The 25,016-nt window shown below is 35.5% G+C and overlaps 1 protein-coding gene across 1 annotated transcript in view; it reads right to left on the minus strand.

Moving 5' to 3' along the window:
* Positions 1-3,696: 3,696 nt before the first annotated feature.
* LOC125233180 (allatostatin-A receptor) overlaps positions 3,697-25,016 on the minus strand; it is a 255,394-nt gene continuing 234,074 nt past the window's right edge. The window contains exon 4 of the mRNA XM_048139072.1: positions 3,697-5,634. Within this exon, the coding sequence (XP_047995029.1) occupies positions 5,530-5,634 (105 nt within the window). The 3' untranslated portion in view covers positions 3,697-5,529. The remainder of the gene's footprint in view (positions 5,635-25,016) is intronic.

Below are 25,016 nucleotides of genomic sequence, written 5' to 3' on the forward strand. Positions count from 1 at the left end.
CATTTTAATATTATTTTTATATTTGAATTTAAATTACAGAATTGATACAATACTAATTTTACCTAATGTATAACGCTACTACAATTTATTAGAGATGTATAAGGTCTCTTCAAGTCGAATTATAACTAAAACTACACATAATATAAAAAAGTACAAACAGACATAAAAATCAAAGTCTAAAAATCAAAGTGACGATATATACCTACCATAGATCAAGCAAACGTATCTACATACCTACTTAGCGTTTCAAATGAAAAAACATAAAAAATGCCTTGTTACCTGATATTTCATTGCAAAAACACAAAAATTATGAATACTCAACGGTCTGAGACATATTTAAAATCACAGGCAAGTAAAAACTTCAATACAAAATCTGACACACTCGGCCCCTATACAAATTGATGAACTTTTTTCTTCTATGTAAATCTACCTACCTACCTAGTCTACCTAGTCTAGTACCTAGTCTGTTCATATTCTTTGATGAATACTTTTGCATGTTAAATTGTATGTTGTTATTTAATGCATGTTAATTATAAGATGTAATGTTTTGAAAAGAAGTTGCCCGCCGAGTTTCTTGCCGGTCCCATAGTGGATACCCCCCTCCCAACTGAGGGGGGACTGAAATCTTCTCGAGGCTGAGGCGTAGGGTTAGAGCCGGCGTAGCTTTATTTGACGTTCATATGCGCATTGTAATATGCCTACTTGAAAAATAAATATTTCATTTTCATTTCATTTTCATTTTTTTTTTTCTAGTTTTGCGGTTATGTACGCCCACAGAACACCCCACTAGAAGCCTAATGCAAGCGATATTGTTCGAGACGCAAATCACCAATCCTTGCGGGGTGAGGCGGGAGCGCACGGTGCTGCCATTGGTCGTTTCAAATAATGGCGCGCCTTTACGCTTAGCCGTAGGGATGGGAATGGAACATGTCTATTATAGACCATGGTACCGGTACCAGTACTGTGGTGAATTTGTTTTGCAACAAATTATAATATTATAGCAGTTTTTCTAACTTATTTATATTTCTTTAGTTATAAAGTATTATTTCTACAAGTAATGGTAAGAAATGCGCAAGTTAGGCGTTTTTGCAAGCTTTTATTTAACTTGCAATGTTAGTATATTCGGGTGAAATCATGCGACTTTTAAAGCAGATATTTTTAACCGATTGAGCTGAAATTTTGCACACATAATTGTGTAAATCACGTGACGATGCAATATTATGGTATCATGGAGCTGATCTGCTGATGAACCAGAAACGTGGCCATAGATTAAATTTCATATCTGATTATGATGTTGACCTCGATTGCAATAAGGCCTAGTTATACCCTTCGGGTTGGAAGGTCAGATGGCAGTCGCTTTCGTAAAACTAGTGCCTACGCCAAATCTTGGGATTAGTTGCCAAAGCGGACCCCAGGCTCCCATGAGCCGTGGCGAATGCCGATGCCGGGATAACGCAAGGAGGATGATGATAGCACCTCAATAAAAATCATTCTACTAACTAATAACTAAACTGTGCATTTTTACTTACATTTACTAAGTTAAATTACCAACTAAATATTCTAAACTAATCAATCAACTAAATAACAGTACAGACTCTACAGATTCTAGATAATTATTTATTTTTACAAATCAAATTATTACAAATCTGCTTTCTTTTATATTTCATAAAATGGTAGCACATGGTACGAACGGTAGTACGAAGTTCCCGCAACAGACATAAACTAACATGGCCCCATCCCTAGTCGTTTACGTGAAAGGGATAGCATATCGCATTGTTAACTAGGCAAAAAGGGATGGACGCGCCTCGGCGCCGCTCAGTACAACCATATTGACCAGTATAAATGAACTCCGCGGATAATAAACAATATTCAACAAAATAATTAATTTGACTTAACTGTGGAATGTTATTCCATCTTTTTTATATGTGGAAGTGTTAGAAGACTTGCCACACCACTTTATGCTGCAAGAGACCATTGTTTGCAACCAAATTTAATTATTTAAGATTTTTTCCCGAGCGGACACGAACACTGTTAGCGGGTCGTATACTTGGGCGCTACTGATCGGTGTCGCGCGCGTTCAAACTTTTATACTTACACCTGATTTTTCGTATGCTTGGTGACCGCGAGTCGCCCTGTAAGGGCCGTCTTGTTGGGTTGGTCTGTGTGTACGCCACTTTCCCAAGCGAAACTAATTTAACGATTTTAAGCTGCTTAAGATATACTACTTAGACACGGTATTTTTATTTACGTTATGTTTACCTTCCTGAACTGAATTTAAGGAATTTTATTAAAGAAAATGTAATAAACTTTGTACATAATCACTCGTGTATCTGCCTAATGCTACGTTTACACGGGCTAATCCTAGTTGGTAGGTACTTAATTCATTTTACTTGGTTCTTGTCACTGATGCGCGAACTTTTGATGAATGTCACATTAGTGTAAAAAAAGTTATACCGTTTTGTGGAGGTGGTTTAAGAATTTCACCACCCCATTTCCTCTATAGTGGGTGTCGTAGAAGTCGACTGTGGGATATGGGTATAATTACGTTTTCACATTATCCGATCCGATATCGGATGTCGGAAGGATTTCAATGGAAAAAATCCAAGATGGCGCCTGTAATATACTAAGTGTTTAGTATTAGTGCAAGTAATCGGAAGCCGGTTCTGTTTCCTAAGCGATATGTGTCTACTTCCAACTAAAAATCTACTACTAATGCTTCTTAACATATGGGAGTGGTGTGAACATTCTTGTGAAGTGGAATTATCTTGTGACTAATAAATAGGGTGCATTGGGGTAATTACGAAGCACAGAAATGCTCGGGTAATTTCGAAAGGGGAATCTTGATATGATGGTTGAAATACTGGTGATTTTTATATGACCACCGAAATTATCCCAATGCATCCTACCATCATTTTTACAACCATTATTGTACCTAGACGGCTACTTATCACTTGTTCTCTGCTGATAAGTCACTTACCTACAAATACTCATAACTTGTAAACCTGGATTAAAATTCTATTAACTTAATATTTACAAATGTCTAACGGTAAGAGCGTGCGACTTTCGATCCGGAGGTCGCGGGTTCGAAACTCGGCTCGTACCAATGAGTTTTTCGGAACTAGTCATATATTTGCCAGTCACTTTTCGGTGACGGAAAACATCGTGAGGAAACCGGACTAATTCCTATAAGGCCTAGTTACCCTTCGGGTTGGAAGGTCAGATGGCAGTCGCTTTCGTGAAAATAGTGCCCACGCCAAATCTTGGGATTAGTTGTCAAAGCGGACCCCAGGCTCCCATGACCCGTGGCAAATGCCGGGAAAACGCAAGGAGGATGATGAAATGTGTGTTTGTACAAAAACCTTATATTTTATAACTTTTATTCCTAGCTAAACATTGCCTGTGTGGTGACGGGTTAAGAATTTCACCACCCCCTTTCTTCCCGTGGGTGTCGTAGAAGGCGACTGTGGGATATGGGTTAAACTGTGGCGTAGGCGAGAGGCTGGCAACCTGTCACTGCAATGTCACAGTTTCATTCTCTTTCAACCGCTCATTTGCCAAGAGTGGCACTGAAGCTTTAATGTTTCATATGCTCTGCCTACCCCTTTATGGGATACAGGCGTGATTGTATGTTGTATGTTGTTTATTCCTAGTTTAGTTTTGTTAATAGTTTGTTGGGTTGAAAAGAAACTACAACAATTGTGAAAACATTGATTTTATTAAACATAAATTAAAGCATGGTACATCACATATACACATGATTGATTTAGCTATATACAAAAATAACAAGGAAACATTATTTAATTTTACAGCTCCAAGGTTACCTAAATCTATGGCTACGTTAAAAATGTTCGTCATCATATGACTTTGACACTAAATTTAAATCTCTAAATTAATATTAACAATTACTTATCTAGTGTAACAACATTAATTTCGATGTTTCTACAGCTTAAACTATATTTATACATACGATAATGATTATAAACATCTACTTATAAATTCATTATTCTATAAGCGATATGATACATTTTACTAGAAATGTCTTCTCTTTCTCACATTGGGCTCAAGAATATGAGAAGGAGGGTATGACTAGTAAACTGACTAAGTATAACCGTAGACATTAGCTAAACATTGCCAATTATAATATCTTTAAAATTATATACAATATCTATCTAGAAGCTAAATTATATTCACATTTATTAAGAAGGTCCTCTTAAATGTTTAAACTATACATGGTGGCAATTGCTAAAAATAACTGAAAGTAGTCTTGATGCAGAAACATCTAGAAAAAAGAAAATCAAGAAAAAATTCTAAATCACAACAGACATTGTGGAAAATAACTCGAAAATTATGGTTTCAGATTCCCTTTTACTCTCATTTGATATGCTCGCCTTGTGTAATATTTCACGTCTCTTTGGCACAATCGGCGATCTACTGTCTCAAACAGTTTTACTGTTCTAGGCAACGACTGCCTCACTTACAGTGTGGATCCATTCATAAGGCATATTTATTTGGTATGGTGTTGTATAAATGGCAAGAAAAAAAAACATACGCAAAAATTATCTAGGGGACTGAACATCCAAGTCAGACAACCTTCCAAAAGAAAAAAAAATACGATAACCTGTTTATATTTATTGACGTGAAAAGCCATTTGTTTGCTAAATAAGTGAATTCAAATTTAAAAAAATATTTATTTTTATATTTGTTGTGAAACACAAATATTATTATTCAAAAGAGACTTCAAAAAGCAAGTAATGCAAACTCTTAAAACCTAATACTCTGAAACGAGATAAAGTTCGGCTTTTGCAATATAAATACTTTGCAAGCTACTTACATTACCGACCCTCTTAAGCAAAATCGGACCTGACAGCTCGTAAAACCCACACTGTATTTTTAAATTTTTTGGCTTTTTCTTACACATCGCGTTAAAAACTGTGCATTATTTTTATACTGTAGATGTATTTTTACATTTTTCAATGAATGTTGGAATTTATACTCAGTCTTTGCACAAGTAGTTTTAAGAGTGTGTAGGTACCTCACAAGGATAGCTGAAACTGAATATAATAACATTGTAAATTTAGTGAAAATTATCAATAGTTTTATTATTTACCATGCTCTCCATACCACTGGGTGGGTACCATTCGTGAATTTACCCACATCTAGCCAAACTATAAAATTCAAAAGGACCTCCTCCATAATCTAATAATAATGTACATTTTTACACAACTACAGCTAGCATCAACACTTATTCATTTCAATTTACACTTGTTTATATGTCCTCTCACTTGCTGCTTGCCAAAACAGTATATTTAAATAGTAAATGCGTAAAGTCAGACACCCGAATCTGGTCCCGATGAAAAGCTCCAAGTGTCGGCGAGACCCGAACCGAGCGTGCAAATCCTAACTTATTTTTTTTACATCAAGGTCACTATCTAATACCACATTTTTGACAAGCGACAGATACCTGTTAAATTATATTTACACCACAGTAGCTTGTTCAGACTCCCGGGCGCGGCGCCCGCGCACCGAATCTCAGACGATATCGTGACAGGAGTTCCCGTTGCCGGTCCTTGTGGTCTTGGTTGGCTGCGGCCGGTTGCACATGCCGTCGTTATGCGCGGGCGGGCAGTACATCACCTGGAAGGAAATTACCCGAGTTAGCAAGCTGACATGAGAGTTTGTGTCATAAGGGAGCAAATTGGTGAAGTTTTTGTAAGCCAAAGTGAGGGATTCAAGGATAAATTGAAATAATTATGTTATAATGTCACAGTCATCATTGTATGAGACAATTATAATTAGGTATAACCTTAAAATATTGTGCCATTACATTAAATGCAAATAAAGGAAAAAAAATCTGGATCTTTCTAACTGAAATACTACTTTTTGCACTCTTGCTAATTAAAGTCTTCATAGAAGATAATAAATATTATGGCAATTTCACTAGCCTAATATTAAGGTATACAAATAATCAGTTTACACCAAAGTGGAAGTTTTTATATGTTTTGATATTTAATGTATACTTAAATTTCATATAGTAAGAAGTTACCGTAGCCTATAGACTCCTATCTTTCCAAAATCTCAAATCTTTCCAAAGGTGTTACCTTACGAGTTGTATGTAAGTATGTTGTTTCAATATTATTTTATTTGCAAAGAATACGAGCTAAGCATTCGATTGATTGACTGTTTCATTTTATATTCCAATATACCATTATTTGAATGCGTACGATAGGTTTTATTAGAATATATACATCGTGAGTGTATTTAAAAAGTATTTTCAAACCTCTACCTTATTGCGTGAAATGAAAGCATATATTTCAATGAATGTTTAGAGAATTACTGCTCGGTTGCTTAGCTCAGCAGAGTTGATTACGTTTTATCAGTATACTTATGGACGTTAATTTTGTTGAGTATAAAATTCATATTTATTACTTATTTACTTATATATCCATATCCAGTATAATATTATAAATGGGAAAGTGTGTGTGTCTGTTTGTTTGTCCGTCTTTCACGGCAAAACAGAGCGACGAATTGACGTGATTTTTTTAAATGGAGGTAGTTGAAGGGATGGAGAGTGACATAGGCTACTTTTTGTATCTTTCTAACGCGAGCGAAGCCGCGGGCAAAAGCTAGTAGGGTCATATTTTATATCACTATCACTACAATTTAAAGTGGGAAGACACTTTTAAACTAAGAATTCTAGGCACCTGTTCTCCAATTATTCTCGAGCCGCATTATGACCTCAAAAGTCACTATGCAAAGGTTGGCTAGTACTTACAAAATCACCCTGTATATATACCTACTTCATAATCAATGAGGATATTTTTATCAAAAATGCTGTTGGACCTCCAGATGGAAAGGACGAAACTTCTAGGCATTGGACTTTCAGAGGAAAGAAGAGACGTACTAGGGCTTCTGTGACGAAAAGCTACATGACATTATAGTCACATAACAGTATAACACACTTTAATATCAGGATCATCCACATTTCCTCATCCCCTATGCTCCACTAACTTTCTTTTGTTCACATCAGAGGAGCTAAAAGGGCTAACCACCGACAAGCCGACTTCCGACCGACGTAATAACTTTCGGAGAAACATGCAGCTGGAAAGTTTCGAGGCTTAAAACTCGCGAACAAGATTATGTGTTCGTATTTATATTTCTACGGAGAAATAACGCTTTCAAGACAGCTTGTCCACACAAATAGATTCTAAATCTAATGAAAAAGGGATATGTAAATTAGTTAAAACTGTTTTCGATGCCTATTGAAAGCTAAGATAATACGAGTATGTTGAGTATGTATATCTCTCTGTTTGGAAATGTTAGTGGTGTTGATAATTACTTAACATTTTTTATGTGTTACTGCTAGTCGAATTGACGCTGAATTGTGTCTAATGGAACTTAGTTTAAGTGTTTGATACGTTGACGCTTATTGATAAATAGATAATACAGTCATCTTGTAATTATATTATCATATCATATATTTATCGTTGAAGATATTTACTTTTAGATACTTTAATAATTTATAAATACCTACATTTCATTGATAGTTGATGAACGGACGGTAAAAAAATAACAAGAAATATTACTATGGCCGCCTGATTTAATTTTAATGGCATTATCATTCATAAGACTAAAATCAAATTACGCAGCATGAACACAGTAGAAGTTAAGGAAAATTCCCGAAAGTATTTGTTAATAGCGCTTTTGTTTCAAAACAATCTGTATAATTTTCCTAAAATCAACAGAAATTGGCACAGATTGTTTTCCAGTTATATCTCAAAGTATAGTCGCGCAAATTAGAGCCTTGGTGCACAAAATATACTTTTATACAAATGTTGTCGTGACCCTTAGTAATGAAGGGACCGAGGAAAAAGAAGATACGTGTAGTAAACATAATTTAACGTAATCCGCTTAAACTGGTCCATTGAAACCTTCGTTCTTCCGACTCGTAAATCCTAAACGATAACAATGACATCTTAGAGATGATCCGTCTTCCAATTACAATAATCTCGTGCCATACAAAATATACATATTTTTCCCGTTGAAATAGTACAGAGCTCGAAGCAAACTCTTGTTAGCAAATATCTATAAGAATAACTACTATTCTCCATTCCCTGAATAGTTTTGTGGTTCCCCGTTATTTGAAATTCAAAGTATAAATAGAACGCCGAAGAAACTTCCTCAAAGAGGACTATTGACAAAACTTTGAGCTTCAGTTTGTTTTGTTGATTAGCTTCCACCTCAAAACTGTGAACAATGTTTTTGATATTATTGTTATTTAACTGAACTGAACATAACAACAATTTACTAAGACTGAAGTTTTGAAAGCAGACGGCACAATTCAAAATTTGAGTATCGGCTTATGTAGGTACTTCTGTGTCTATGTAATCATAATGTAAGGAATAAGTGCGTTTCACATTATCTGATCCGATATTGAATGTAGGACCAATATCCTGTACCTACATTAAAGGCACCTCCTTTTCCTAAAAACAAAATCCGAAAAACACACCACAACTGCACCGATAGCATGGTCGCGATATAAACGACAAAACATCAGGCCGTCCCCTATCGCACACAATTAGTGCGAAAGGGACGGCCTGATGTTATATCATTTATCGCGCGACCATGATTGCCTGCCTGATATCCCACAATCGACCCATTCGAGAAAAGTGTGTGGCGAAATTCATGACCCGTCACCACACGTAAAATCTAAATAAAAATAGTATCAATTCAAAGTCGAGGACGAGCTTGGTCTCACGTCATCACTCACGCGTCAAGTCATGTTTATGTAACGACACGTGAGGTTAGCTTCTAAAATTTATTTTTACTCTATGGTGCGATGTAATCGTACGACGACATACCACCATGAAATACAGTGTGCGTTTTATGTAACCGGAAATATTTAAGGAGGAAATGATATTCTAGCTGGTACAGCCGGCGTATTATGCCAATTTTATCACTTGTCCACGAGTATAAGACATCTGTCACTCTCACACATACTTGCCAAAGCGTGACGGATACTTTATCCACATAGTTAAGTGAAAAAACTTATTTTCATATAGTTTCCAAAATTTATATAAATTATCACCGGAATCGCCCGATCAAATCGCTTCGCACGTGACTTGGCCAAGTGCGTCGGCGTATTTTGAGACGAAATGAAATGGATTAACAAAAAGTTGAACGAAACATGGCATTTAATACTTTACAATTTTTTCACATAGCCAGCCCGTCAAATCTAAAAAATATTGCCGCTTATAAAAATTACATCTTGTACACGCAAATGCATCAATACATCAAAGGTTTGAACGGCGCGCCACACACAATTAACCCACGAGCCACGGTTGATGACTTATTGTCAAAAATACATCAAAGTTTTCTAGAGGTACCCATTATGAAGTCAATCATAATAGGTTCATCTTTCTTTCTGCAATACTGTGACAATAACCTAACCACAGAATTAAAATTTTGAACCGATTTTCATGAACCATGGCTAAGAACACTCTCGACTAATTCAGCTTTCAAGCAAAAAAAAACGTTACGATGCCGCCACAAATAAATAAACTTTTTAACAAAAAATAAAACCGCCTTCAAAAATAAGCGCGTTACAAAACACGGAGAAACTAAAAAGCAAAAAAATAATAAACTTTTGAATTCAGATTTCTTATCGGATTGCAATAATCTAAACATCCAAATTATAAACAAATCAATTATTTTTGGAGTCGGGGCCAGCCTGCGTATGGTTGGGTGGGGCAAACAGGAAATAGCAAGGCGACCGACAGGTCTGGTACCGACTACAAAAATAATTGATTTGTTTATAATTTGGATGTTTAGATTATTGCAATCCGATAAGAAATCTGAATTCAAAGGTTTATTATTTTTTTTGCTTTTTAGTTTCTCCGTGTTTTGTAAAGGCGGTTTTATTTTTTGTTAAAAAGTTTATTTTCTAGAGATGAAATTGATGATCTCCAAGCATACAATTGGAAGGACGTCACTAAGGATCGGGATGATTGGCTTGCACTCGTGTCGGAGGCCAAGACTCATTTTGGGTCGCTGCGCCAATAAGTAGTAGCAGGGGCGGCTCACTTCGCGATTCTATCGACGCGCTACAAGTACATGCTGGCGGCCGCGAGTTCGCGGCCTACTCAGGAGTGGCGCGCATTCTCACGGAATGCACGTTCGCACTTTCTATTGTTACTTTACGTCGCGAGTTTTTTTTAAGGTTCATATGCGATGTCCGCGTGTGGTATGGCTAATAATGCTTAGTTAAATATACATCATGAATAAAATAAATACCATAGGACAATTAGGACATTTTTACACAGATCTACTTCATTAAAATTTTAATAAGGCTTGTGATGTTAGAACTTAAACAAAAAAATATAAATACTGTATAAGAAAGTACCCAAGACTTGAATATAATAATACCTATAACATTTTATCTGAGTATTAATTTGTTTTAATCCATAGGTAACCCTATCGCCGGACGCCACGCACGTGCGGCTCTTTTCTTTGTAAGAATTTAGTAGGTATTTAAAAAAGCGGCATTTCGTGAACATCAAAGCAGTGGGCCTTCTGTACTTGTACTATTATATATTCTGTGGTAGTAGTAGAGATGAAATAAAACTATGGAAACGGATTATGGGACGCGATATAATTCGTTTCCATAGTTATTTTATTAGTAACTATCACGGTAACCGTTGACAATATTTCTAGAGATGACTGAAATATTTGATGAGACTTAGGTAAAATGGATCGTTATTACTATAATATTAAAGTGAATTGTTGATATTTGTAAAAACATTTCGACGAAGCCAGTTTCCTGGCTTAAACTAAAACTTTCACCCCAAATAAACTTTTATCTCTTTTAATTATAACCCGTCAGGGAATAATTATTCAAAAACTTTGTAATACTTTGTACTACAAAACCCTTAAACCCAGTTTCAAAGTCCTGTCTCAAAGTAAATTAAAAAAAAAACCTATAAAACTTTTAAACCCCTAACCTCCTTAGGATTATTATTAGAAGAACGCTAAAAATAGCTTTTCTTGAATTATAGTTCACAGTTACAGTACCTAAAGGCTCTTAGGGACAGCGATTAAAACACAACCCACCTAAATCCATACTAATATTATAAATAGGAAAGAGTGTGTGTCTGTTTTTTGTCCATCTTTCACGGCAAAACTTAGCGACGAATTTAAGTTTTTCTTTTCAGAGAAGATAGTTGGTCTTCAACTTCAACTTGAAGAGATGGAGAGTGCCAAAGGCTACTTTTCATCTCTTTCTAACCCCCCAATAACCTAAAATTGGAGTTGAATTTTGCATGGAGCATTCCACAATTTCCGAATTTAACGCGAGTGAAGCCACGGGCAAATGCCAGTAAGTAATAAACAACCCAAGAAATTTGTTAAAAGAGCAATAACGAATCAGCTAACTAAATTACCGCCCTAATAGAATTAGGGCCCTTTAAATTCAACAAGTTGGTCAGTTTCGGGTTTCGGATAACTTTCCCGTAATGTAATTCTATTGTATCCGAAAGTTAATCAGGGCCACGCTTGGAATAATAACGTGTTATTATCGCTGAAAGCACGCAGACTAATTAAATTATACAAGTAACTGCGTTCTTGTGTTTTAATCGCTGTTCTAAAGAGCTTTTACTGTAACTGTGTTGGATATGCAAAGAGTATCCCCGAATCTTTGCCACCGCGTACGTCAGGTTATGGTAGAATGTCAATATCCAAATAGAATAAGTAATTAGTGATGATGATTATACGCGATATAATCCGTTTTCATAGTTTTATTTTATAGAGAGAATGAGAACTATGTTTGGATAAAGAAGCGGCTGACTCCATTCTTCTTAAATATTGTTTGACATATATTAGTGATGCTGATGGCTTTTATGAACAAGTTCGGTTAATTAAGAAAGTTTACTTTATTTTTATTTTATTTTTATTATAAAAGTACATCCACATCATATATATTGTAAATTACATAACAAACATTCAAACAGGTATTATCACAGTATAATAAAGAGTACTATCGTACAGTATGGCCACTCCCGCTCCCCGCTGAAAGTGCCACCCACCCCCTCTCGGTTACCTGACAGTTACCGCCTGTCAAAAACGCAAACAATCGACCTGTCATATCTCACTCATACAAGCATGGTACGCGTTCACCTACACGAGCTTAGAATGCGTGCTAGGAACGCGCCTCTTTCATATATTTGATCGCCAGTGTCCGAGATGTGGTATTATGTACTGATATACATGACAATTACGGAGTACATAACATTCTCTCATATAATGTAGCGAGCTACTATTATATAACCTAGAATTACACAAGAACTAAATCTAAATCACTAAGTCTAAAATTATATACCTAACATAACTACAACGAATTAAGTTACCCTTTTATTCTCCTTATTATATTATTTTGAAATTCGGATAAACTGACTACGAATGGTACTTTGAACGTGAATTAATAAGCTACGCTACACGTGTCCTTACATATTAAGTACTCGAGCGACCTTGTTAAAACAAAGACATTGTTATTTAATTTTAACGTACACATACATAAACTCATCCCTAGAGAGGGTAGGTAGAGCACACAAAACTGCTCAAGCTTCATTGCTACTCATAGGAATAAAGAGGTTGAAAGAAGACAGCTTGCTGCTTGTTCACTTGCTCTGCTTGTCCACACCACAATTATTAATATTAAACCCACATCTCACAGTCGACTTCTACGTCACCCACTCGGCCACGGGAGGAAAATTCTTAACTCGTTAGCACACGGGATCGACGGTTTTATTTTAACATAGCTGTAAAAAATAAAGTAGGTATAAATGATTACATTGTTATAGTTAGGTACCTTGAGACACTAGCCGAAGGAAGTCTTTGCACTAACGCACTAAGTAACCGAAGTTCAGTTAACTAGATAATTTTATTTTTCCCTACTTTTGCTATAACGGGCAGTAAATATTAAGTTTAGACTAATTTAGTTTGGGCTATGTGCATTTTTCATTTTTTGATATTTTCAGCGAAATTAATTTCATATAAATACAATAGGATGGGAGCGAATGGCGGTATATAGTGTCGGAGGCCAAGATCCACTTCGGGTCACTGAGCCATCGCAGTAAGTAAGTATAAATATAATAGTATATTGTGCAACAAGAGAGGTAAGGAGGATTTTGTCAACGAGTGTTAATAACTCGCGACAGCCGCAGGCTTTGCCTGAAGTATTGTACGGATTGTATTAATTTTTAAAACTAAATCCATTACTCCCTTGGGAATAAAATAGTACATTATTCTTCAGTACACGTAGACGCAATGAGACCTTTAAACAGCAAATGTGATGAAAAGTTATTCACGCTTATTCCTCGACTCTTGTTTGTTACCATGTCAAAGTTTCGTGGAACACATAAAAGTTTGAGAGCGTATTATGAAAGGTCGATCGTTCTTGAGATTAAAATTTGTGCTTCCATTTCAAACTTGGCAATGCTCCTATAGGAATATTACAATATTTTATTCCAGGATATATTGTGCACTTTTACATTTAACCTTTTGAATAAATAAGTATGTTCTTAGAATGTTATTTGTTTCATCTCAGGGGAAACAACTGGCAGGCTGTTTACTTATTGCGATGAGAGTATCTTATACCTTATTAGGGTTCCGTAGTCAACTAGGAACCCTTATAGTTTCACCATGTCTGTCTGTCCGTTCGTCGTCCGTCCGTCCGCGGATAATCTCAGTAACCGTTAGCACTATAAAGCTGAAATTTGGTACCAATATGTATATCAATCACGCCAACAATTGTGCAAAAATAAAAAATGGAAAAAAATGTTTGTACCCTAGGTACATGTAAAGTGGGGGCTGATATTTTTTTCATTCCATCCCCAACGTGTGATATATGGTTGGATAGGTATTTAAAAATGAATAAGGGTTTATTAAGATCGTTTTTAGGGTTCCGTAGTCAACTAGGAACCCTTATAGTTTCGCCATGTCTGTCTGTCCGTCCGTCCGTCCGTCCGTCCGCGGATAATCTCAGTAACCGTTGGCACTAGAAAGCTGAAATTTGGTACCAATATGTATAGAAATCACGCCAACAAAGTGCAAAAATAAAAAATGGAAAAAAATGTTTTATTAGGGTACCCCCCCTACATGTAAAGTGGGGGCTGATATTTTTTTTCATTCCAACCCCAACATGTGATATATTGTTGGATAGGTATTTAAAAATGAATAAGGGTTTACTAAGATCGTTTTTTGATAATATGAATATTTTCGGAAATAATCGCCCCTAAAGGAAAAAAAAGTGCGTCCCCCCCTCTAACTTTTGAACCGTATGTTTAAAAAATATGAAAAAAATCACAAAAGTAGAACTTTATAAAGACTTTCTAGGAAAATTGTTTTGAACTTGATAGGTTCAGTAGTTTTTGAGAAAAATACGAAAAACTACGGAACCCTACACTGAGCGTGGCCCGACACGCTCTTGGCCGGTCTTTATTATTATACAATGTACGAAGAAACCGAAAAATTTGAATAACATACCTATTCTTGATAATATTTAATGATTATAATTACGTATACGTGCCTTTTGAGAATTTCGCCAAGTTACAAAGTTCTAATCAATCGAATCATTGCTGGTGATGTTACACCATCACATGTAATGAAGATTTTTTCTGGATTGGCAAAACATGTTGTACTTCGTACCTCAGCAGTTCACAAAAAGTTTGTACATAGCCACGTCAGCAAATTTCAATTGATCCTATTTTGTTACCAACATTTAGTAAAACAAGTCGACTTTCGTAAGATACATTCAGGATAATTGTTATAATTAAGAAAATATAGATACCTACTAGAGAACCCTAATGATGAAAAAAAATTTACTAAAATCTCAATTCATCAAAAAAATCTTGGTAACAAAATAGGAATAAAAAAAACAAATTTGACTTTTTCCTTAATTTTTGTACAAACTTTTTGAAAACTGCTGACCTACCTTAACTATAATCTAAGATTTAAAATTAAATTTTTGTAAAACACATTTTTTACCTACTGTTTATCTAACACTTCAACCTTAATGTACTTAGCAATAATGCTTTTATAATTTAAGATTTAAATTTGTAAACAACTTTGTTATATATTAAAAACAGTATGCGTCGCGCTCTCGACATGTAAAGGGGGGGGGTCGCTACTCTTGAGAAAGGTTCTCGAAATTGAACCGAAACATGTCGAACGCTATATCGACTTAATACGTGAGTAACCCGCTTAAAATATTTTTTAATATGTATGAGTCTCACGGGAGTTTTATAGTTAAAACTTTGTTATAGGTAACATTAGGATGTTTATTTAACACTTTGTATGAAAGAGCGAATTCCTTCTAACTTAAGTATCAAACTTAAAAGGAGGATTCGACAACTTAGGAAACCATGTTTGATAAATAAACGAATTTTCGAATTTTCCAATACCTATAGTAGTCGAAGTGGTGACAAATATCCTAACCTGTGTGCCACCTCATTTATTTTACAAAAGTGAAGTTCGATGTTATTGTTACCTTCTTCAATGATTTTACAGTACACATAACAGACAAACAAAATCAGACTACAAAGGAATTAATCCATCAACTATTTCAGATCCGTTTTTAGCTCTTTTCATCTGTTAACTGTTAACGTAAACAGGTATTGTTTTATTGTAAACAGATTACATTTTATATACTTTCGGTTTCAAAAAGGTATATTTCTTTCTGTAGAAAATATATTTGCCAACTTATAATCTTCAGGAATTGTTTAGCTTTCTTGAATTGTGACCTCAAGTCTGTAGGTATTTGGTAGAGTTTTAAACGGGTTAGCACTAATTGACTAGGAGGCGAATCAACTTTTTGACCGACATTTTTGGTGTCTCTGGCGTTACTCAAAATGTCTCTGGAGTTACCAAGAAATCGAACTTCTAACGAAAAAAGTTTCAGTTAATTGGATGTAACAGTAAGTTAGGGTTATGTTTTAATATACAGTACAGTGTAATAAAATTGATTATTTAAGGGTGTAATTTTACAAAGTCTGATGTCAAGAATGTGCGGACAGATTTGAGTCGGTCAAAAAGTTGATTCGCCCTAGGATTTATTATTATCTACATATTCACGCAATGTTCTAGATTTTCGCAAAGTAATGCGTGATTCCATAGATTTCAATGCTTTAATATGAAAAAGTCGGTCACGAGCTAAACAGTTAACTTGTGCGCTGTGTGCGTACACACGCTGCGTTTTCGTACTGAGTGTTACAACAATATTCAACATGTATATTGTACATGATTAAATCCTTCTTGAAAGCTGAAAGGGACAATAAAGCTTTATCTCTAAGCATATTCACAAAGTAAAAGCTTTACCATGTTTCAGATGTAAATTGTGATAATAAAGCAATGTTATATGTCTTAAGGGTGTTGCTGTTACCGATACCAGCATAAAAATACAACAAAATCAAAAATCAAATTCGCCTTCAGTATAAATGGTATTAAACTTTATTGGACAATAATAAATGTCATAATTGCGTGTTTTGGTTTGCACGCTAGGAAGTGGTTCATTTGAGTATACCTAAGGTCACGTCTTACACTGTAACGTAATCATCTGATTCAATCTTAAAAGTAAACTGTGTTAGAAGAAATTTAAAAAGAAACAGTTGAGTGAATAGGAAAAAAGGATTTTTTTTAATAGTTACTTACTGAAATATTTAAAAAGCTCGTGTGCCCGTCTGCCGATCGAACGTTTTCAGCTACGGATCCCTTTATAATATTGTCTTCGGTTACTGCGATAGTTACTCATGAAATAAAACTATGGAAACGGATTAAATCGCGTATAATGAATTAAAAATTCATCCCGACGTTTCGAACACTTTACAGCATTCGTTTTGGAGTCACCCGTTGACCACGATTGCTGTAAAGTGTTTGAAACGTCGGGATGAATTTTAAATTCATTATACACGATTTAATCCGTTTCCATAGTTTTATTTTACGGATCCCTTTGTTTGACATAATGATAGAAAGTCATTTTTTTATGAAATAGGCAGTAAACGTGCGCGTGTTAGTTAAATAAAGCGTAAGGTCAGGTGGGGTAAGGGAAACATACTTCATTTTTTATATTTTACATCGAGCTCTAATCACTTTATTTAATGTCGTATATTCATCTTGACCGACACAAAGTATGCTTCTTTAAGTCTGCTTTCTAGGGCGAAATTAATTTTTAAACTAGCTTTATTGCATGTAGCTGGAAATTTATAAAATGTTTAGGCTGGTCCTGCCGTTTCCCTTTCCCGAGTTTTGGGGTAAGGGAAACACTTCGCTAAAATCTTAAAGTATTGCTGCTAGTGTGGATTATACCGGCAATGTAAATTAAAAAAAACATCACCAATCAAATGGAGACTTTGGTTCTTTGACATATAGTTTAAAATAGAAAATATTTACATAAATTGAAATTCGGGGTAAGGGGAACATATGGGCTTGAGACAGGGGTGGTTAACTTAAAATTATAATTGTTTTTAAAGATTTTTTTACAAGTTTTTTTCGAAAATTCAAATTTCAGTATTGCAAATTAAAAAACGACTATTAATTATTAGTAATTATTCGTATTTAAAATACTGAAGCTTGGATCAATACAAAATTTCTGTACTTATAGAATATGTGTCTCTGAAAATGTTCATGGCCCCTGAAATCGGGAAAAGGAAACATATGTTCCACTTACCCCGGCTATGGTAGTTCCCGTTACCCCGGTATGTCATTTGTAGGTTGTGTTATGAATCACGTTGAATTTTCATATTTACAGCATAGTTTTCTCAAATTCAAATACCAGACATGAACATTAAACATATAAAGGAATATTTACAGATATCAAAAGTCTTCGGACATGACTTTTTGCTACCCAAATCACTACACAAATAATACTCGTCCAACTCGTGGTCTTGTAGCACGACAACTGATTTTTTGTTTTTGTCAAGGACGCACACTCCTTAGAGCTAGCGCTATTTTTGTTTTTGTTTCGGAACTAAATCCTAGGTAGTACCTTACCGACCACCAAATGACCCAGCTACAGTCTATGAATTCAGAGTTACCGATCAGTGTTTCCCTTCCCCCATAGTCCCTCTTACCCCACCTGACCTTACACTCTAAAAAAAATTTGGTTGCTCCTATCAATATTTTGATAGTCGTAGTCAAGCATCTTGATTCCATACGAGCCTGATAAGATCTTAGACAAATCGAATAAGGTAATTTTGATTGCTCTTACTTTTGCAACGTAACTGAATCGATTAAGATCTTGTTCAATAATTCCATGAAAAATAATTATATTAACTAAATTACCTTAGTAAGTTCAACTAAGGATTGAATCAACCTATGTTACATAGTTATGCCTAACAAGTTCATAATTGATTCAAGGTGTACAATGGTTAGGAATAACAAAACACCTAAGTTGTTAGTTCAATCATACATTCCCTTGTTGTTTTTAGTAATCAGCTTTATTTGAATTATATAAGATCGTAATTGTAGTAATTAACTTAACGTCAACTAAGAGAAAACTGCTCTTAGTTGGTCTTCACTTTTTAGAGTGTAGGTATTTGTCGTTTTGCGGGCAAGTGAAGGATCTGTTACGTTAGTAACTTATTAATAATCTGTGATCCAACGTAATTTTAAAAGGAGAACGAAATTCCTTGCATATTTAAAGGTGATATGGCCAGGTTTCTTGAAGACTCCCTTAAATGGTTTTTCCCACTCACTTTGAACCCCCATAAAAGTCATTAGAAAACGCCAAGAACCTGTAATTGAGTGTTTCATGTTCCTGATAGCATCTTAATTTGTTGCAAAGGCGCGTAATTATGGCCGCTGGTCATAATTACGCAACGTTTTAGAAAGAAAATAGGTACCTATAAAATTTAATCCGCCGATGATATTGGGTTCGGCCACTAACTCCTCGATCTCAGCATTTTTCCGGACCCTCCAGGTGCCATCGTCTCTCTGAATAGGTCCCAGGATCTTGCGAAAAATCTTTCTCTCCGCTACCAGGAGCTGACTTTCTTCTTTCAGTGTTAGAAACGAAAGCCCACAGACTTCGCTGGTTCGGACACTTACTCAGAATGGGAGACGATCGGGCTGTCAAGAGAGCGTTCTTGGGTCGACCGGCTGGTGGCCGCCCGGCGGGTCGACCCAGGTACCGCTGGGAAGACAGTGTGGTGGAGGATCTGCGTCGGCTTCAAGTCAGTGACTGGCAAGAAGCTGCGCAGGATCGGGACAGGTGGCGATCTCTCGTTTCGGAGGCCAAGATTCACTTTGGATCACTGCGCCACAATAGTTAGTTAGTTAGTTTATAAAATTTAATAATGTACCAGTTTTTATAAAGAACGGTGATTTTATTTTGTGGATGTTAATTTTAAAGGAAATTTTCTGCATTAAATCTATATTTAGGCACCGAAAAATAATGTTTAAAGAAGAATAACAATATTAACAATTCATATAGTTTAACGTAGAATAATTTTATACTGTAATTTACCATTATAAATAAACTAAACTATTATAATCCTATATCCTTATGGAAGTCATTTGTCATAGATATGTGCATTGAGCGAACGTTATCAAAAAGAGTATTGTCATTGAATCAACATGACATAGATACTGGTAGACAGACGGTATACGTATACTTTGAAAAAGTACAAAGATTTTGCTACTTTGGCACAGAACTCTAAAATATACAGAACAGCTGATGTATGTATTAAAAACTAAAGAAAAATGAATCATATGTCTCTTGCTAATGACAAGGTGAGTGTTTCATTATACCACCTTCAAGTAGGGATTGCAAATCGATTGTTTTATGTACAGTCCGATTTTCCACGGGAAAGTCTAAGATATTTTTGACTTTTAATAATAAAATAAAATGTAACGATGATTCTCACTGTAAAACGAAATTTTAAATTACAGCCATTGTTACATAGGTACGTGTTATCAGAATAATTTTACTTGTTTTAAATATTCAGCTTTCCGTTTGTTTTTTTTTGTTTTGTTCAACTCATACCTTCCATTCGTCAACTCAACGTCATCTAAAACAATCTATAATTTTACCGGTTCCTGTAGCTCCGAAAATGTTCCGGATCCGGTCCGGCAGATTGCAATCCTACCAAGCTTACATGGGCCTGGGTAGGACACTGTCTAACGCCGGATTATCTGTACGCTAGAACCGCCACTAATTGGGTCCCATGTAAGGCGGAATGATAAGCATCGTCGAAAATGAACGAGCCAGATGCCTTTTAGAGTAAAATCCCAAGGCAGCCATACTAAAGTAGTAGTAGTATGAAAGTTGAAAGGCAATATCACAGCCTATGTATCCATACTAATATCCATACTTCCATACTAATATTATAAATGGGAAAGTGTGTGTGTCTGTTTGTTTGTCCGTCTTTCACGGCAAAACGGAGCGACGAATTGACGTGGTTTTTTTAGTGGAGATATTTGAAGGGATGGAGATTACCATAGGCTACTTTTTGTCTCTTTCTAACGCGAGCGAAGCGGCGGGCAAAAACTAGTATTATATATTTTTTTATGTCCCAATGCTGATATCCGAAGATTGCAGGTTCGGGTCCTGTCACGGTCGCCACAAAGTTTTCAGATATATTTTATATACCCGGTGATACATTAACGCCCTCAAAATTAGACCCACAGAATATTCACTTAAAACCCGATGCAACACCTGTTTTTGTCAAACAGTATAGATTACCACATTCTCAAAAATCAGAACTTGAAAACCAAGTACAAAAAATGTTATAAGAAAAAATAATCGAACCAACGCAAAGCGAGTGGTCGAGCCCAGTCCTTTTAGTACCTAAACACCCAGATTCAGAGGGTAATAAAAAATGGAGATTGGTAATAGATTTTCGAAAATTAAATGGCCGTATAATGGACGATAAATTCCCTCTCCCTAACATCCATGATATAAATATTAGACTCATTGTCCGGTTCTATGTACTTCAGTCATTTAGATCTACATCAAGGGTTCTTCCAACTCAGCTTAGCTGAAAAAAGTAGGCCATACACTTCGTTTGTATCCCCTTCAGGGCAATATTGCATGACTAGGCTACCAATGGGATTAAAAATTAGCCCGAGTTCTTTTTCAAGGGCAATGACGATAGCCATGTCGGGCCTTAACTACGAAAAGTGCTTAATATACATAGACGACCTTGTTTGCTTTGGAAGAAATTTGGATATGCACAACAAAAATCTGATGGCTATTTTCAGTCGCTTACGTACTACTGACATAGGTAAATACATACTACATCACAAGATGGCTTGAAGGAGTATATTAGTCCCCAGGCTATGTCTAGGTATGGATATTCTCCACAAAAAATATTCCAACAACAATAGACCTAGGTAACGGTGGGTTAAGCACTAACTACTTAGGTAAGGTGTATGAAGCTGTGCTTAAAATGTATTTTAGGTGCAATACTATGTTTGATAACCTTAAAAACAGCCAAGAGCGTGTCGGGCCACGCTCAGTGTAGGGTTCCGTAGTTTTCCGTATTTTTCTCAAAAACTACTAAACCTATCAAGTTCAAAATAATTTTCCTAGAAAGTCTTTATAAAGTTCTACTTTTGTGATTTTTTTTCATATTTTTTAAACATATGGTTCAAAAGTTAGAGGGAGGGGGACACACTTTTTTTTTCTTTTTGAGCAATTATTTCCGAAATTCATTTTTAAATACCTAATCTAACAATATATCACACGTTGGGGTTGGAATAAAAAAAAAACAGTCCCCACTTTACATGAAAGGGGGGGGGGTTCCTTAACAAAACATTTTTTTCCACTTTTTATTTTACCACTTTGTCGGCGTGATTGATATACATATTGGTACCAAATTTCTGCTTTCTATGGTCACTGAGATTATCCGCGTACGGACGGACGGACGGACAGACATGGCGAAACTATAAGGAACCGGAACCCTAAAAAATCATGTTTCCATTGCCAGATACTTTTATCGACGATTCATAATTATTAATTTCGTCTCATTTTAAAATCAATAGCTGATTTATATATCACATGTTAATTTTATCAAGTCTTGACTCGATGAAATCGAAACGCATTATTATAGAAAATCCATTTATTATGACTCCGCTTATACTGACGAACAGCTTACAATGGCGCAATTACTGTGCCAAGTAGGTTTTTATATAAATTAATTTGTAACTAAGCCTTACAAGATGTTTTCTTCCACAAACCGCTTACTTTGATCAAATTATCCTTTTTCCTTTAATGATAGCGGATTCTGTGGATTTCGTGGCCATTCTGGCATTTTCACTAGCCATTGGCAGTGGAAATATTATTGAACAAAAGAAAATCGAGTGGTCAAATTTCATAAATTATCCTCCAATCTATACCTTGAATCCTCAACCTCCAGATTAAAAGCTTACGTCGTATAAAACTCTTTCGGATTGAATCGCATCTGCTAGCGTTTTTTTTTTCTAAATACAATCATAGTTTTTCGTTCAATTCTACAGCAGGAAAACGTAACTCGGCCATAACTTTTACTTTACTGCACGATGTCGATAGAATAACAACTAAGGCAATAATCCGGACGATCCTATACAAGATTTACTGTTTACTGACAAAAAAGAGGAAACTTTTGTTGTAAAGAAATTAACCCACGACGTTGATTGATATACATACAAGATGTTACTATTTACTGACAAAAAAAAGAACTTTTGTAGCAAAGAAATTCATCTACTATGTTTTTAGGGTTCCGTACCAAAAAGGTACAACAGGAACCCTTATGGTGCGACTCTGTCCGTCTGTCTGTCCGTCTGTCACATTCCTAAATATCTCGAGAACTACTAATGCTATCAACTTGAAATTTGGAATAGTTGTGAACATTGTGAACCTCTACAAATAGAAGGTATAATTTTTTTAAATTTATTAATTTTAATTGTAGAAAATGGCCAAAATGAAAGGGGGGCAAACTGTAAATTTCAAGTTACTAGGTCAAGTGGGGTATCGTTAGAAAGAGCTTAAATTGAACGTAAATAAACTATTTTTTATAATTTTTTGTTGTGAAAAAAAAAAAGAATTTTGAAGGAAAATGTAAAAAAAAATACCGTTCCCCCCCCTTATCTCCGAAGTTTACCAACGAAAAATTATGAAAATTTTAGGAAACATTGGTTTTATGCTAAATATTACAGGAAAAATATAATCGTGTTTGTATCTTGAAAACTTTTTTTTAATTCACAAAAAACTTTTCACATTTTTACTTTTAATTTACCCACCTTTGCGGATGTATATAGTACTTCAAATTAATACGAGATGTTACGTAAATCATCTTCTTTCCAATAAAGTAAAAATTGTTTAAATCGGTTAACATTATAAAGAATAATCCCTGAAAAACCAACATACTATGGTCGCGCAAATTAGTTAGCGAATTCACCGAGAGATGGCGCTATACACAATAATGCTCATTAGCTATTATACTTTTGTCTTCTAGTCAAGTAGTTAGAGTTATGTGAAAACATGAGATTATTTTAACTGGGGAGTTTGAAAGTTTGTACGGAACCCTCGGTGGGCGAGTCCAACTCGCACTTGACCGGTTTTTTTTTATATACCAACAAGATGTTACTTACTGACATACCTAATAGAGAAAAGTTTTGTAATAACGAAAGGAATTCCTGATGTTTTAGATAAGATCTTGTAACGCAAAACTTGATAATATGTACTAATAGTATAACCAGTTTTTTACTAATTACAAATAGGAAAAGCCTCATAATAAACAGTTTTTTTTTTCAGCTTTGCAGTTCTGGTTGTGCTGCGAGAACGCGGCGTCGACGCTGCGCTGGCGTTCATGAGACGTCGACGTTCAAAAAACGCCTAATGCTGCTGGGCTGTACCATGATATTATTTTTTACCGTTCTATCGTAAAATTCATAAATCAAATTTTGTACTTGACACACGTGAAGTAAACATATTGATGCCTATCGTTACAAAATACATATTTAAAAATAATAAGAAATTTCTCGAGCGTCACAGGGCGTGATTTTTTCATAAATCAGTTGAAGGCGATGGAAAAAGAATAGTGAAATGTGCACTGTCATCATTTGCGTATTAACTCCGGTGGTTTTATATTGAAACTATTAGACAAACAGCGCCTTATTCACAACCGACAATGCCTAGTAAATGTATAATGTATAGTCAATCAATTGGAACCCTAGATAGATAGATAGATAACGTTTATTGGTAAAAAATAGTATTTCACACGTCAATAATTAATTTCTAGTATGAGTATTAACTAAAAAACTTTAAATTGTTATTACATTTGGTAACTACAACCATGCCACCACAGGCCACCAGGCCAGGTGCTAGGCCACTCTACAACCATGTCAAAGTGACAAGCAGTAAGAGATTTCTTACAATCTGATTTATAACGTCACTATGACATAGTTCTACAGTGGCCTAGGGTTCGAATTGGTTAACTGTACCTACCACGGAAGTATAAGTACCTACCTACTAGGGTTCTGTTCTCTACTGGGGTTCCCAAACATTTTTTAGGCATGCTTAAAGCCTAAAATAAAAAGTCCATGCCTCCCCCCGAAACCAAGCTATTATTTAGGTATTCTGTAATGTGTACACACTTGTCCCACGTTCCCTTGTTAATGTTGCTGCCCCCCCCCCCCCCCCCCCCCTCCTGGGCAGCGCGCAGTAAATTAAAAAAAAAAACACTGGTTCAAAACTCTGGCTCTTGACTTGACGCTTTATAAAGTTCGAAACGTCGGTATAGTAAATTCATTATACGCATTTCATTATTATTCATTATACTAATCCAGTCACAGTTTTATTTCCTTTTAATGAATCATCGTTCTAATATTCCTTACAATCTTGCGACAAGTAGCTATCGGTAGCGTAAAAAACCCATGATTGCCTCCTATCTCTCCAAGAGCGCTTGAATACCCTGCTGATTACAATTTCACTGAATTGTCGAATAATTTGATCCGTAATACGCGTTCCGAAATCTCATAACTTTCTTTTA

This window comes from Leguminivora glycinivorella, chromosome 14, assembly GCF_023078275.1.
Source record: "Leguminivora glycinivorella isolate SPB_JAAS2020 chromosome 14, LegGlyc_1.1, whole genome shotgun sequence".
In the NCBI taxonomy this organism is placed as follows: Eukaryota; Metazoa; Arthropoda; class Insecta; order Lepidoptera; family Tortricidae; genus Leguminivora; species Leguminivora glycinivorella.